Genomic DNA, 16693 nt, shown 5'->3' with positions numbered 1-16693 from the left:
ACATTGATGACATTATTGATGTTGGTGATGATGGAAATTGTGGTTTCTGTGCTATCGTAGTTCTACTTGGATGGGGCAAAGAGCCATGGCCTTAGATTCGGACGCATTTAGATGCTCAAGTTCATCAACACTCAATTGTTTTCCAAGTTGTTCTATGACATGGTTTCTACAGTTAAGAATGCGTTACGAGTAAAACACTTGGTTGTGCAAGGTAAGGATAAATGGATGACGATTTTTTATATGGGTTACCCTATTGCTTCTAGATACAATGTCTTTTTTTTGTCTCCCTTTCCAAAAGATTTAACATCACATTTTCCCCTCTTGCCTCAACTCCACCTATATATACGATCAGACATAAAATCATTGCTATTGGTTTTGTCAACGATAATCATTGGGTTCAGGTAAAGTTGAAACCTGATTGTCCATTGCCTCCCGTCACTGACCATTGGAGACAAAATTGTACTAATGATGCAAAAACATGGGAATCAACATATGCGGGTCACTTTAATCATTGGGAAGACAAAGTTAGAAAGTCATCTTAATTGATTTTGTATCCTTGTATGTATGACCGTTATTATATGCATATATTCAATCGGGTTGCTATTTTGCAAATTAAGTTATTCGAGAAAAATCAAGGAAAAAATTGAAAAAACAACTTTCTGGTTTAATACCAGAAATTTGGAAATTTTCGAATTTTTCAGTAAATATCAGAAATTTGGAAATTTCCAGAAAATTATATCGGAAATTTTGAACTTCCGAAAAGTTTTGGTAAATACCGTAAGTTTGAAAATTTCCGAGAAGTTTTGTTAAATACCGAAAAATTCAAATTTTCGGGAACCGACAAATTTTTCAATAAATCAGAGTCATTTTTGAAATTTATGATATTTACATATAATTTTTTAAAATTCTGATATTTTAATAAAGGTATTTACGACAAAACACCATAAAAGGAAGATGACATATATAACTTATAGGGTGATGTAGAATCCTTCAAATGAAGCCATTCAAACAGGATTTAGAATTGAAGATGGGCCAAATTCTATTAAGGCCCACACGAGAAACATTCATTTCAATTAATTGAATTTTTCTTTAAATTAAGAAACTAAGTTTACTCAAAAGGCACATTTATTTACATATTTATCCAAACACATGCTTGCATTCTAAAGTCCAACTAAACCTACACGTCATCACGCATCACACTCCGTGGCAATTGATAGTTTCAACAGCGCGTGCAAAGGTCAAATACCCATCTCATATAATTTATTTTAAAATTTTTTTTTTTTGATTACCAAGAAGGCAAAAGCCCAAAAATAATTTAATTATAAATAGTATAATTATATAATTTTATTAATGAATAGATTCTACATTGAATATCGTCTCATAGTTTATTTCTTTTAAATAAAACTTATATTATATTAAAAATAATCATTAGAAAAAATATAACACTTTTAGTTTCTTAACATTGAAGTAATTTTACTATAGATGTTAAAATTTAGAAAAATTCCTTTTTATTTATTTAACGGGATTCAGAAACGTACAACAAACACACACAATAAAATGCGTGACACATCGCAAAGAGTTGAGAGTAAGAAGAAAGAATGCCGAAATCGCTAACACGAAGCAACAGTCGCAGAAAACCGCATTTCAGAATGGCGGATCCTGAACCTTTCAACAAACCCTACCGTTTTCTCCCTCTCTGATCCCAATCCAAAACATCGTTTCAGGTTTTCAATCTCTCGCCATTGCAATGGTGTGATCAATTATCTTTTTGTTTACCGAATTTATGAATTGTTGAATCTGGATCGTGTTGTTTGTTTGTTACAGGTATGGTTGAGGTGTCGAAGATATTGTACTTGGTGGTGGTGGACGAAGGCGAGAAGAAAGAGAAAGAGAAAGAGAAAGAGAAGGGGAAGTTGAAGGAGAAGGAAAAGGAGAAGGAGTCGTTCCGTTATACGCGTCCTGTTTTACAGAGTACACTGCAGCTTATGGGATGTAAAGCTCGTCATGCTTTCAAGGTTTCTTGTTTGTTCAAATTTGATTATCATGATTTGGTTATTATACAATACTATGTTTGTTTTCAATTTCTTTGGGGATTGTTTATTATTGTGCTTTGATAATGTTCTGGTTGTTCATTGATAGATTGATAGGAGATCGGGCGAAGTAAGTGTTTTAACCTATGAAGCACGGACGCTAAAAATAGGATACCGATATTGACATGTCGGACACCGATAATAATTTAAGAAAATGAATAAATTAAAAATAATCACAAGTGTCAGTATTGGTTCGGACACTGACACTGACACGAACATTTATCATTTATGAGAGGTGTAGATGCTACAGGGATTTTAACTTTTGTTGTTTGATGTTGTTGATCTTTTGGATTATTGATTTGTTTGTCTGCATTTGTGCTTTTTATAAATTGGCTTTTTTCTGGGGCACAATTTTGTTGACTTTGATGGTTATGTTTTTGCTGTCATTTTGGACTGTTTTTAAGTCATGTGAATTATTTTTATCTTTCTCCTTATCTTGTGCACATGGAGATAGCAAGAACAATACGATTTGAATATACCAACTTAATTTGCAGCTTATAGGACAAGCGCTTATCATATATTGCACTTCTTAAAAGCTATTTCCATAACAAAAGATAAAATTAAGTCAAACTGTTTTTGCATAATCTTTGCTGAAGGGGTTATGTAAATAAGCTAAAAACAATTTAGTAACATGTCATATATTGTTTTCATAAGTTCTTCGGAACAGTCTTACAAGTGCTTATGCAAGTAGATAAATTGAAATAAGTCGATGCAAACAGTCCCATAATAGTATGTGCTCCTCACAAAACTATAGATGGGTTTAACATGTGTATAAACTTCAACCTTTTTATTCCTTCTTTCTTGTTATTTATTTGTTTAAAGTGAAAGATCAATTGAATTACACTCTCAAGTAACTACAGTGGCTCAAATTTGGACCTTTCTTTTTAGTTTTTATGAGTTTTGTTAACTTCACTATAGTGAATATTTTGTTTGTCCATTTGTGTTCACTTTTGGCATTTGAGCTCCAACATCTATTGTTAATCTAGTGTCGAGCTTTAGGTTCAATCCTGTACCAATGTGTCTTGTTCTTGCCACATGTTTTCTTTTAAACATTGATAGGTCATTATTGTCAAAGACTAAATTGAGGACATGTTTCCCTATTAGGTTGCCTACAATCTATGCTGCAATCCAATTAATTATGGTATATATATCAGGTTCTTAATTATCACCTGACATCTCTTCGAAATGAGTGTTTACAGTAATGCATGGTCCACCAATAATCAATTACTTGTGGTTCGAGCTAGGCCATGGAGCTGCAACATCCATTATATCTGCCATGTTTCCACTGTAGGCCTTGAGCCCATGTCACTATTTATATTGCAGAATTTTAGCCATAATATGGCATCTGCCATTAATATCTGTCGTTGTTACTCATTATATCACATCTGCCAATTTACTTGATGTCTTGCAGATCTAAATTAAATCTCTATTGAAAGTTAGTCCTCATATTTCTGATAATTGACTTTTTATCTTATCAGATCAGCCAAAGGGTTTTTGAACTCACAAGGATTGGGAGTTCTACTGAGCCTTTCAAGTCTGAAGGAATGGTTTTATCATGTTTTGATACTTCTAAAGGAAATGCGAACAAAGATTGTCAGGAAACTTCTGCTTGCCTAAGTAAAACAGATATAGACAATCACTTACTTTTAGGAAAAGATCTCGAAAGTAAGAGTGTGCCATTTGAGTTGTACAAAAAACGTACAACTGTATTTGTTAAGAGAGAAACTTTTCTAGATATTGTCTGTGATGTTCTGGCTGAGTACAAGTATGTGGGTCCAAACCAGAGAGCAGACTTGATGCTAGCTTGCAGGTATTAATATCTTTATGGCAACTATTTTGATAGAATCTGAATAGAAGAAAAGGTTAAATTCTTTTATTGTTGTTGTGGCATCTGCTCTTATAACGATTTTCTGTATTTTTCTTGTGGTTCTGATTTTTAATGATTAGCCGTAAGATTTGTTTTGTTAAAGTTGTTAATATTACAAATGACAGATTTTTTTATTTTATTTCACATGGAAACCGTATTGATTTGCAAGAAGCTTGAAAAAAGGAGAATGACCGATTTCTCAAATTTCCAATTCAGGGCAAACTAAATTGATTCTAGTTGGCCGGTCAAACAAATTCACTCTATTTTTCTGTTTGTTATTGTGAATATCTTCTACTTTCTGTTCTGTTCTGGCCTAAGTCCTTACTCATCCCTATGAAACCGACTTGTAGGATGAGGATTACCTCTCACTTATAAGCACATGTTCATGCCATATATTGTCCAACATGAGACTCTTAACATCCTCTCACGCCTAGGACAGAACATATGGAGTGTGAAAATAAATGGTAGACGATCTGATAAAGGAAACCTAATAACAAGTGGCCCACTGGATCTTAAGCGAGGCTTTGATACCATGTTGAAATACGAGAGAATGAGAGACATTTGAACAAAATCGTGTGTCTATAGCACTACGGAAGTTGTATTATATAGTAAAATATACAACTCAATGTATTAGTCACATACCGAATATGCTATGGTATATTCTATTCTAGATAGGCTAAGGAATATTCTATGTAATATTCTATCTATACAACTATCAGCATTAAATGTTCCTTCTTGATTGTTTTGTAGACAATATTTTTTTCCTTATGGGTGAAAGTACTGAATTTCAACATGAACACATCATAGAAACATTTGAAGCTCACTAAAACTTATATCTACAATTTGTCACAATTTTGAAAATGCTGTACAATGTTCCCATCTTGAACATGTGACTATTTTCTCTGATGGCAGGATCCGAGAACGGAAGGAATCTGTGACAGTGCTGCTGTGTGGCACTAGCGGTTGTGGCAAATCCACATTGTCTGCATTGCTGGTATATTTGCAAATAGAAGTAGTGTCTTTTTGCTATGACAAATATGTAGCGCCAGTTTTTACTTGGCTTGCGGCAGGATATGTAACTTGGAGTCAGAGTTGTTAATCCCGGATAGCGGAGCGGAGCGGCCGACCCCCGGGAATGGGAGGGAATAGCGGCATCCCGGATAGCGGGACAAATTTTTATATACTAATAATTATATAGAAAATTATAAAACACATCACTCATAAAATATTTATAAAATCTAATGTCAAACAAAGAGCCATGCTTAATAATTCAAAACATAAAGATTCAAAACATATAGATTCAAATTCAAACTTAGTACTATAATATGAAAATTCAAGCAAACATAAAAAATCATGTAGCATCATCAAAATATTCCTCAACATCTTCATCTTCATCTTCTTCTTCTTCTTCTTCTTCTTCAACATTTTCCTCCAATTCTTCATCTTCTTCAACATCTTCCTCCGATTCTTCATCTTCAACATCTTCTTCAACCTCTTCTACCACCACTTGTTGTGCAATTGTTGCTCTTGGTGCAATTGTTGCTCTTGGTGCAATTGTTGCTCTTGGTGGCCTTGATGTTTGTGGGCGTGCCATTGACCTCCTAGTGTAGATTAAAGGCTCATTAGCCCCACTAGCATCGGCAACTTGAGTCCAAGTTAAATCATGATTTGGATCAACCAATTCTTCACCAACATCTCCTACCTTTTCCATCTCTCCCACCAACCATTCGGTGTGGAAATTAATTTCGCTAAATTCCATAGGATCAATTTTATCTCGAATTTCAAACCTCTCTACCAAAGCTTGATTATACTTGATAAACACCAAGTCTTGCAATTTTTGATGTTCCAATTTATTTCTCTTCTTGGAATGAATCTAAAATACAATAATTTGAAGTATTAATTTAATAATACTTGCATGTACGATACTTTAATATCCTAGTATAAAATTAATACTCACATGCTCAAAGATGCTCCAGTTACGCTCACATCCGGAAGCACTGCAACCCAAACTCAACACTTTAATAGCCAACAATTGCAAATGCGGAGTTTCGGCTCCATAAGACTTCCACCACTCAGCTGCAAGTAATTGTAAAAAATCATTCTATATACATAACACAAAGTATATCACATGTAAAACTTCAAAAAATCATTCCATCTTACCTGGAGCTAATGTCGACCTTTGTCTCATTGCCGCTTTTATACCAAAGAGACCTGAAGCACTCCGATATTGTGCCAATTCTACTGAAATCAAATCCTCCACATCTTCACTTTCACTAAGTCTCTCAATGCACCTACGGAGGCCTTTTACCAATCTAGCATCGGACTCAATTTCTGGTTTAGAAAAATAATATTCAGGATTGAGATAGTGGCCTGCAGCATGTAGCGGATGATGAAGTTGACACTCCCATCTTTTATCAATGATTTCAAAAACATCTTTATACTTGCTTGAATTTAAATTGAAAGCTTTTTCAATCGATTCCTTCGCTACCCCCATTGCGGCATATATGTATCCCATTGCGGGTTTCCTTTCATTGTCAACCATTCTTAACACATCTACAAGAGGCGCCATGCACTTAAGAGTGTAGAGAACATCACTCCAAAATGATACATTAAGAATAGTAGTAGCTGCCCTTTTTCCTTTAGGATCTTTGGCACACTTGGAACTTGTCCATTCTTCACAAAGGAACATCTCTCTAAGCTTTCCTCTTAGTTCTTGCATTCTTTGTAGACAAAGGAAATGGGTAGCAAACCTTGTCACTCCTTGTTTAACCAATTCAACATTGCCGGTAGTCTTTCTCATTAAATTCAAAGCAAAAGTATGGTTATAAATGTAGCCCACAACCTTAATCCCTTTTTGTATAACATTTTTCACCTTTGGAATTTTGCCTATGTCTTCTAACATAAGGTCTATACAATGGGCAGCACATGGAGTCCAAAACAAGTGTTTCCTCCCTTCACACAATATTTTACCCGCCGCTACATAGTTGCTTCCATTATCGGTGATCAATTGGACAACATTTTTTTCACCCATTTCCTCAACAAATGTGTCCAACAACTCGGCTAGCTTTTCACCCGTCTTTGCATAGTCGGAAGCATCCACACTCTTCACAAACATGGTCCCCGTCGAGCAATTGACCAAGAAATTGATCAATGTTCTACCTTTTCTATCCGTCCAACCATCCGACATAATTGAACAACCGTATTTGTTTCTTTGCACCTCTTGGTTCTTCAACAAACCTTTCGTATATTCCAACTCATTTTTAAGAAGTGGAACCCTAAGTTCATGATAACTTGGCGGCTTCAAATGAGGACCATAGCTCCCAACGGCTTCCAACATCAACTTAAAAGCTCTTGCATTTGCTACATTAAAAGCAACTCCACACGTATAAAAAAAGCGAGCAACATATTGGATAGTTCTTGCCCTCGCTTCTTTATCACAAGCATCATTGATACTTGTGTCCTTAGCCTTCTTATACACCAAATCTAATGGCCCTTTAGTCCTCTTGATGGCTATTGAAGAGGTCTCATTCTCGGCAATCCTCTTTCCGGTTCTAATCCTACTTATTTCCTCGATATCAAGGGTATCATCCGCATCTATTTGCACCGCAATTTCTTGTATTCCTTTCTTAATTTTCTCTTTCTCAAAAATGTCGGCACGTAATATAGCCTTAACATCCTCCGGTGTTTTCAAACAAGGAATTACATCGCCTTGAATTCCTGCTTGATGCCTTTTTGCTCTACTTATTCCTCCACTACTTGTCATGTTACAGAAATCACATGTGACCTTCTTCCGATTATTCAAATCCTTCAAACCATTATATTTCCATCCTATGTCTTTACTATTGGTTGGTTTGAATATTGCAGCACACGAAGCAACCGACGTAGAAGAATTTGGTGTTGAGGAAGATGCTGCCATATTGTTCTATCGACAAAAAACAGTGACATATACATTTAATAAAACAGTGGAGAAAAAGAATTAACAAAAAGAAGTAAAATAAAAGAAAACAGTGGGAAGAAAAGAAAAGAACGGTGGCTGGAAGTAAAATAGTGTAAAAGAAAAGAAAAGTGAAACGATGAGAAGAGTGAAGTTACCGTGAGAGGACGGTGGCTGGAAGCAGAACGGTGGCTGGTGGTGGCTGAACGGTGGCTGGGGTGGCTGGTGGCGGAAGCGATGAGAAGAGTGAAACGATGAGAACGATGAGAAGAGTGAAACGATGAGAAGAGTGAAGTTTCGGTGGCTACTGGCTAGGGCAGAGTGAAACGAGAGTGAAATGAGATTATCGTGACTGAACTTTGAGGGAAGGATTAAAACGAGGGTAAAAAAGTAATTTTACCCAGAAAAAAATTAAAAAAAAAGGAAGGATCCGGATCCGCTCCGCCCGGGAACGATCCGCGATCCGCGATCCGGTTTCCCGGCTGTAGCGCCCGCTACCGCATGTCCGCAACCGCTCCATGTTTCGCGCGCGGGGGGGGGGGGGCGTTCCGCTCCGGAGCGCCGCTATAGCGGCCATAGCGGCCGGGAATGACATCTCTGCTTGGAGTGACTAATAATGAAAATGAAACTTAGTACCATTTTATCTTACAGTTTAATAACTTAATTTCTATTTATATCTTTACTTCAGGGAAGTCGGTTGGGAATCACAACAGTTGTATCAACCGATTCTATTAGGCACATGATGAGAGGTTTTGCTAGTGAAAAAGAAAACCCCTTGTTATGGGCCTCTACCTACCATGCAGGCGAGTGTTTGGATCCTGTTGCTGTTACAAAAGCAAAGGCAAAGGCAAAAAAGAAAGCAAAAAAGATGGCGAGTGTATCACAGTCGCTTCCTAAGGATGAAGTAACTGAGGGCCACACCTTAGGCAAATCTGATATACATGCATTGGAGGCGGTCTGTGGTGCGACTGAACTGTTGAATTCAAAACAAATGGCTGTTGAAGGATTCAAGGCCCAGTGTGAAATGGTGATTGACAGTCTAGATAGGCTAATCACTGCATGGGAAGAACGAAAAGAGTCTGTTGTTGTTGAGGGTGTTCACTTGAGTCTCAACTTTGTTGTATGTCTGATTCTCTTGGGTCCTTCAATACTTGGATTATTATGCATGTGAATTGCGTTACTTTCATTTTCACATTAAAACACTAACTTAATATCATGCAGATGGGGCTTATGAAGAAACATCCTTCAATCATACCCTTCATGATATACATTACAAATGAGGACAAGCACATGGAACGATTTGCCGTACGGGCAAAGTATATGACCCTGGACCCAGCTAAAAACAAATATGTGAAGTACATACGAAATATAAGAACAATCCAGGATTATCTCTGTAAGCGGGCTGACAAACATTTAGTTCCCAAAATAAACAATACAAATGTCGACAAGAGTGTAGCAGCCATCCATGCCACCGTGTTCAGTTGTCTACGTAGGCGTGAAGTTGGGGAACAATTGTATGATCCTAGTAGAAATATTGTAACTATTATTGATGATGAATATAGAAATCAATGTGCCGCCAATTCTTTGAGCTCGAAAGGAATGTTTCAATTGATCCAAAGGCAAGGTTCTTCAAGGCATCTTATGGCTCTTGTTAATAATGATGGGTCTGTGGCAAAGGCTTGGCCTGTTAATTCAGTGGACTGTAATGGGAAGCCTATATGGGGCCATGGACTAGAGAAGGAAATTGGAAGTCCAATGTATGGACCCTTGCGGATCGGTAAGGCGGAACCTGTAAACCTTCAGTTTGGTTTTTATGGGATCAGTGCTTGGCCCTCCGATGGTGGAACAAGCCGTGCTGGAAGTGTTGATGAGTCAAAAGCTGATGGGACTGACACGGGTAGTAGATATGTATCCTCCTGCTGTAGTTCACCAAGGATGTCCGATGGACCTTCAAAGGAGGTAAATTGGAACATATTTTTTTCTTTCTGTTCAACATGAAAATTAATGGCTTTTTTGTATCAAATGGGAAATATCGATAAAAATTATTCCCTCATTTGGTTGTTTTTTTCTTCCCTTGTTGCTATAACTTTTTTAGCTTAAGGAGGATCTTTCAGTGCATGGTAGTGATGAAGAGATTGATGATCAATTAGAGGTGGGAAGCGATGATGATTTCAGTGACGACGGTGATAAACATATTCATGAGGAGGTAGTGTTTAGTTCTATATATTGGCCTTATTATTTACCTATCTAAAATGTTGTGTACTTTATGAGATTTAGCAATATAAGCAGAGTCTCAAACCATTTGGGTTACCTTCAGTGTTGCTAAAGCTCACAAAGACATGAATTGACGCGTTTTTGCCGAAGTGATTATTTAAATAGTGAATGCCTCAGTTGCCTGTGTATATCTATGAACTTTTGCAAATACCATAGCTTAATTGAGCTATTATGGCATGGAACATCTTGAGTTATTTCTAATATATACTTTTTCATGTTGTGCAGGTAGGCTCAGTTGATGAGGAATCAACAAAGTCTGACGAAGAATATGATGATTTAGCAATGCAAGATGTACATGAAAATGGATATTGTTCAGATGATGATGAAGAGTTCAAGAGTAAAGTCGCCATTGATGACGGGGACCTAGGAACTAAAATGCAGGGAAATAAGTATCGTCAAAACCTGGATCTCTTCCTTAGAACCAGAAGTGAGCCATTGCCAGACTCTTCCTTCTACCCATATTCCTCTTTGCTGATGGAAAAGGTTGAAAGGAGACTGCCACCATCTGGCAAAGCCAGATTGAAAAAACGTTCTCTTAGTATTTCAGCATTGGGGAAGGGTAGTTCAACAATCCAGGATCCCATTCCCTCTGGAGCTCCTCAAAGGTAGCATGACACTCGTTCTTTAGTTGAATTCTTGACAACTATCCCAACTTTTTCTGCTATGCCTTTTGACTTTAGAAATTCGTTTGTGTGTTTTAAATCGACCCGCTGTCTATATAGTAAGGTCTCTTGAGTTTATATCAAAACTATTTGTTTTGGTATAGAGGAGCTAGTACTTAATTCAGATTGAGAGTTGTGAAAACTAGTTAGATTTTGCTTACAGTCTAGACAATGAAACTTGCCGAATGAAACGATTGCTCTTTTATCTAAGATGCATAGTAGCGATTTTGTTAAACAATCATGTTTCTGTTTTACAAAATGCTCAACTTATTTCAATTTTTAGCCTCAATATTTTGGTAATTAATGCATGCTAGATTTACTTTTTTGGGAGTAGAAGGTGAGTTTAGAAAGATGAAATTAGTGCATGTCAAATTTACTTTTTTGAAGATAGAATTTACTGTCTTCTAAATTGATTTTTATTCGAAGTTGAAAATTGGAGCTTTTGCCTCCAAATGAAACTTTGGTAGTGCTTCATTTTCAGCCATGTGGTGATGTGGATACGGAAACATGGTTAGAAAGAAAATGTACTACTATGGGTGACCATTTAGATTTTTTTTTTAAGATATTAATCTTGATATTTCGCCGACATGACAAGGTATAGATAGATATTAATCTAAATTGAGCCCCATTTAGATTTTTTTTATAGACATTAATTTTGATAAGCATTTGTATTATATTCAATTAAAGAAATCTAAAATAAAATCTAGAGTAAATTTAAAGCATAAATAGTTAAATACGTAATATCATTTAAAAAAGATGTACTAGTACAGTAAGGAGATATCGAATATGCATGGGTCCCTTGAGTTGCATGTCTGCCACATATACACCACTATGACATAACACTGGCATACGCGGGGACCATTACGTACGATACTTGGGGACCAAAATCTCCGCCTAATAATTACTCCAAAAGCAGAAAGGAACCACTAGAAGGAACAGATTCTCTGTAGTGACATTTTCCTGCAGGGGAATCTCAGCCATTCATTTTTTTCCATAATTGTGAGGAGTTTGAATGGTACAGATGTGTTAACTGAACTTCCTTCGGTTATGGTTTCATGGGAGAGAATCCCAACCCATAGCTAGGTCGTCCACTACTCAAATTCATTTGAAGTTTGTGTCTTAGCACAGATTGTCAATAAACTTAATTGCATTGGATGATTTATAAGTTAATACGAGATATAAGTTAATACGAGATATAAGTTAATACTAACTCTTAACTGTATTCTCTTTAAAATAATTAAGCTGAAGAAAAACTTTACTTTTATGAAATCTTTAAACCTTTTTTGAAATTGTTAAATATAATCTTTTGAATGTTTTGAACTGTTAAATTAAAAAATATATAAAATAAAATAAATCAAAATGATGTTGACATCTAAGGTGAACCATTAAATAAGTCATTCTATGAGTAGACCACTTTTTTAAAACACAATTAATGGTCGAGATGAGTTAAAAAAAAAAAAAAACATGTATTTCCTCATATTCCCTACTTCACCATCTTTTTATCTCCCATTTTACTTCTACATTCATTTCCTTTTGGCTGAAACTGATTCATCCACCACCCTCAGTGTTTGATCTACACTAAGCCACCTCTGCTTAACGAGATTTATTGGGGGAGTGTTTTCAAATAAATGACACAATGATCTGATTAAATGACAAGGTATCTCCTTCAACGAATTGTACCCCCAATATTTTATGTAACCTATGTAAATTTCAGTGCGAAACAACAATACAACAATCAACAAATTTGCTCATGAATATTTAATGACATGAAAGGGAGTTTTAAAAGTAAAAGCACTTCAAATTTTAACCCTAGTTATGAGTGATAACACCCTGGAGGTTACATGGCTAGGACAAATAGGAAAATGTGGGGGATGGGGCACTCATCAAAGTTTTAGTTGAACTTTAAGTTAAACAGTGGTGTTCTTAATTAGGCATCATACATCATACATTTAAGGTTTTTGTGATGGCACTTCATAGGCATCACAACTATCAATCCAATTTGATCAAAAACATAAAATTTGAAGTTATAATAAAAAATATGAATTGTTTGAAAATGTGTGGAAAGGAATAAACAATCTTAGATACCCAAGCGTTCAAAGAACGTAACACATCTCATTTTCAACAGAATTTTGTAGGGAGGAAATCACAAACGCAACAGAAAAATTTAACAATATAAACTTTCCCAATAAAAAAAAATTACATCAAACAACACAACACAATTTTATCGTAGAAAAATTTCTGTTCACTAGGAGTAAAAAACCACGGGACCCGTAGGCTACTTAAAATCTCCACTATAGTCAACAATGAGTACAAACAAGGTTCCCTCTAACACTAGTTAAAGGTATACATCAACATCATCGAGATTTGCAATCAATCTTGGAATACAACAAGAATCAAGAGAGACAAAACAACATAAAAACACCAAGAAATTCTGACCTCAAAGATAGACTCGACAGATCGACTTAGAAAGCTTTGAATCCAATCACCACTGTTCAGAATGTGCTCTTATAAGTCATGAACGTTGTATAAAAATTTTAGAATGATCCGACCGTTGAATTTTGAGCAAGCTCCGATTTCGTGGGACTGAACTGTGCTGAAATTGGGACTGCATGATTTTGATGTGGCTACTGATTTCTCTCTTTTCTCCCTTCTTTTCTCTTGTTGTTTTTCACACTTAAACCCTATTCCTCTTTGTTGGATAATAACAAAGGCTTACACACATCGGTTATTAACCCACATCTAATAGAGCCTTTCTAAATAGGAGGAAAAGCCCAACAAACTCCCTCGACCGACTAGTTGGAGGGCAATACCAATCCGGCTTCCATACGACATAAATCAAACTTTCCCCTAGGCAACACCTTTGTCAACATATCCAAACCATTGTCATCGGTGTGAATCTTCTCAAGCTCCATCAACTTGGAATCTAAGGTATCACGAATCCAATGATAACGAACATCAATATGCTTCGACCTCGAGTGAAAGGAGGAATTCTTCTATAAGTGAATGATACTTTGATTATCTCAAAACAAGAAATACTTTTCTTGTTTCCCACCAAGTTCCATTTCAAATTTCCTCAACCATAACAACTCTTTGGATGCTTCCACAACGACTATAAACTCGCCTTCGATAGTAGAAAGTATAACACACTTTTGCAACTTTGATTTCCAAGCCACGACTCCCCCGACAAAAGTCACCATATATCCCAAAGTAGATTTTCGATCATCCAAGCTTTCGGCCAAATCCGAATCTGTATATCCAACCAACATAAGCTTCTTGCATCTCAAAGTTAGTCTCAAATTTGAAATGCCATTCAAATATCTCATCACTCACTTCGCGACCTCCCAATGATCTTTTCTCGGGTTTGAGAGATAACGACTCACCATTCCAACGAAATGAGCAATATCGGGTCTTGTACAAGCCATAAAATACATCAAACTACCAACGGCCGATGAGTACAAAATGTTCTTCATACTCAACTTTTCTTCATCCGTAGATGGACATAGTTTATGACTAAGCTTGAAATGAGAATCAAGTGGAATGCCCACTGCTTTAACCTTATCCATACTAAAACGTTGAAGGACTTTCTCCACATACTTTTCTTGTGACAAGTACAACTTCTTCTCATTTCGATCTCGAACAATTTCAACACAAAGAATTTTCCGAGCTTCTCCTAAATCCTTCATAGAAAAAGATTCACTCAAACTCTTTAATTCTTGAAATATATTTTCCAACAATTAACATATCATCCACATAAACAAGAGAATAATGAAATCACCTTCGAAGAAATTCCAAAAAAACACACAATGATCGACCTTGGTCATCTTGTACCATGTTCAATCATCATCGAGTTGAACTTTTGATACCATTGGTTAGTTTCTTGTTTCAAACCATAAAGACTTTTTTACCAATTTGCAAACATAGTCTTCTTTGATCTATTCTAGGAATCCATCCGATTGCTCCATGTAGATCACCGTGAAGGAAATTCATCTTCACGTCCATTCGCTCTATTTCCAAATCAAGACTAGCGGCTAGCCTAAGACCATTCGAATAGATTGCATTTTCACAACCAGAGAAAAAATCTCGCTAAAATTAACACCTTCCCGTTGTTTAAAACCTTTTACCACCAAATGAGCCTTGAATCTTCTTTGAGAAGCACTCTTATCTTGCTTAATCCTATAAAACCATATATTATTCAATGCTCTCTTACCCTTTGGCAACTTCACTAACTCAAAGGTATTATTCTCACGAAGTGATTGCATTTCATCCTTCATGGCATCCATCCACTCCAAAACTTCTTTAAAGCTTTCGGGGTCTCCACCGTCGGTAAGAAAAACATACTCGTTCAAGGGGTATCGAACGAAAGGCTTTTTATCACGACTAGACCGCTTCAACTCATTAGAAGCAATCGGTTGCTCAACACTTTCAACCTCTTGATCAACCTCATTTTCAACAACGTCTTCCGCAACACCTACATCAACAATATCATTAGGATTTAAAAGATTATAAACATTTAAATCCATACCTTAATTTTCAATTGGAACATCTTTGAAAGTGATAGGGGTAGGAGCAATAGTAGTAGAGTCTGTATCAACCATTTTTCATCTTCAAAAATCAGATCTTTATTCTCTACTTTGCCAATGTCCCCAATGGTATAATCCTCCATGAATATGACATCACGACTACGAATAAGCTTCTGTTGAACTGGATCAAAGAATTGATACCCAAAATCATCAAGTTCATACCTAACAAACGCATATTTCTTTGACTTCTCATCCAATTTCGATCTCTCATCCTTCAAAATATGCACATAAGCCATGCACCCAAACACCCGAAGATGGTCGTAGGAAACATCTTTACCACTCCAAACATAATTTGGAACATCAAACTTCAACGAAACACATGGAGTGAGGTTTAAAATATGTACAACCGGGTTCAATTCTTATTCCCAAAGTATTTCGGAAACTTTGATTGAGAAAGTAAACATCTCACCCTTTCCACCAATGTTCTATTCATTCTTTTGGCTAACCCATTCAATTGTGGTATCTTTGGAGGAGACTTTTGATGACGTATACCTTGATCTTGAAAATACTTGTCGAAAGATCCTATATACTCTTCCCCATTATCGATTCGGATACACTTGAGCTTTTTCACTATTTTTCTTTCAACCGATGCTTGAAACGACTTGAAGGTATCCAACACTTGATCTTTCGTCTTCAAGGTATAAGCCCATGTTTTTCGAGAACAATAATCAATAAAATTCACAAAGTAGTATGCACCACCAAGTGACTGCATCTTCATCGGACCACACACATCGAAATGTACTAAATCCAACACTTCCGACTTCCTCTTTGGTTCGAATGACATAAATGAAACTCGCATTTTCTTACCCGCCAAACAATGCGAACACTTTCTAAAATTTGCATCGGAAACACGATACAACACATTCTTCTTTTCCAAAATTCTCAAGACCTTTTTCACTCATATGACCCAAATGTTTGTGCCTTAATTCAGATGAGCTATCATTGTCACAAGTGTTAATGTAGCACTTCAAAACCCCAATTTGGACGACATACAAGTTCGAATTCCTTTTTCCTTTAGCAACCACCATTGAGCCTTTCTTTAACTTCCATTGGTTGCTCGAAAAAGAACTATCATATCCTTCATTATCCAACTTTCCAACGGATAAAAGATTAAATCAAAGTTTTGGAATGTGTTTCACACCTTTGAGAACTAGAGTAGTCCCGTTGCTAGTTTCGACACAAATATCTTCCATTCCGATGACATTAGCTTGCCCATTATTTCCCATACGAACAACCCCAAAGTCACCGATCTTATAAGTTGAAAAAAGATAATGTCTCGAGGTTGC

The 16693-nt window shown here is 36.3% G+C and overlaps 2 protein-coding genes across 2 annotated transcripts; one reads left to right on the top strand and one right to left on the bottom strand.

The window, feature by feature from the left end:
• Positions 1-1520: 1520 nt before the first annotated feature.
• Positions 1521-11103, top strand: LOC131621454 (P-loop NTPase domain-containing protein LPA1 homolog 1-like). Its single transcript, XM_058892506.1, has 8 exons — positions 1521-1724; positions 1825-2015; positions 3569-3900; positions 4870-4951; positions 8580-9011; positions 9113-9850; positions 9987-10097; positions 10391-11103. The coding sequence occupies exons 2-8, from the start codon at positions 1827-1829 to the stop codon at positions 10772-10774; spliced, it is 2268 nt and encodes a 755-aa protein (XP_058748489.1). The 5' UTR covers positions 1521-1724; positions 1825-1826; the 3' UTR covers positions 10775-11103.
• On the bottom strand, positions 5202-8411 carry LOC131621453 (uncharacterized). The gene is made up of 4 exons (XM_058892505.1): positions 8050-8411; positions 6118-7879; positions 5915-6033; positions 5202-5830 (listed from the first exon to the last, which is right to left on the bottom strand). The coding sequence occupies exons 2-4, from the start codon at positions 7871-7873 to the stop codon at positions 5309-5311; spliced, it is 2397 nt and encodes a 798-aa protein (XP_058748488.1). The 5' UTR covers positions 7874-7879; positions 8050-8411; the 3' UTR covers positions 5202-5308.
• Positions 11104-16693: the final 5590 nt, after the last annotated feature.

This window comes from Vicia villosa, unplaced genomic scaffold (genome assembly GCF_029867415.1).
Source record: "Vicia villosa cultivar HV-30 ecotype Madison, WI unplaced genomic scaffold, Vvil1.0 ctg.000004F_1_1_1, whole genome shotgun sequence".
NCBI lineage: Eukaryota > Viridiplantae > Streptophyta > Magnoliopsida > Fabales > Fabaceae > Vicia > Vicia villosa.
Note: the sequence above shows the minus strand (reverse complement) of the source record. Positions and strands in the feature narration are given on the sequence as shown.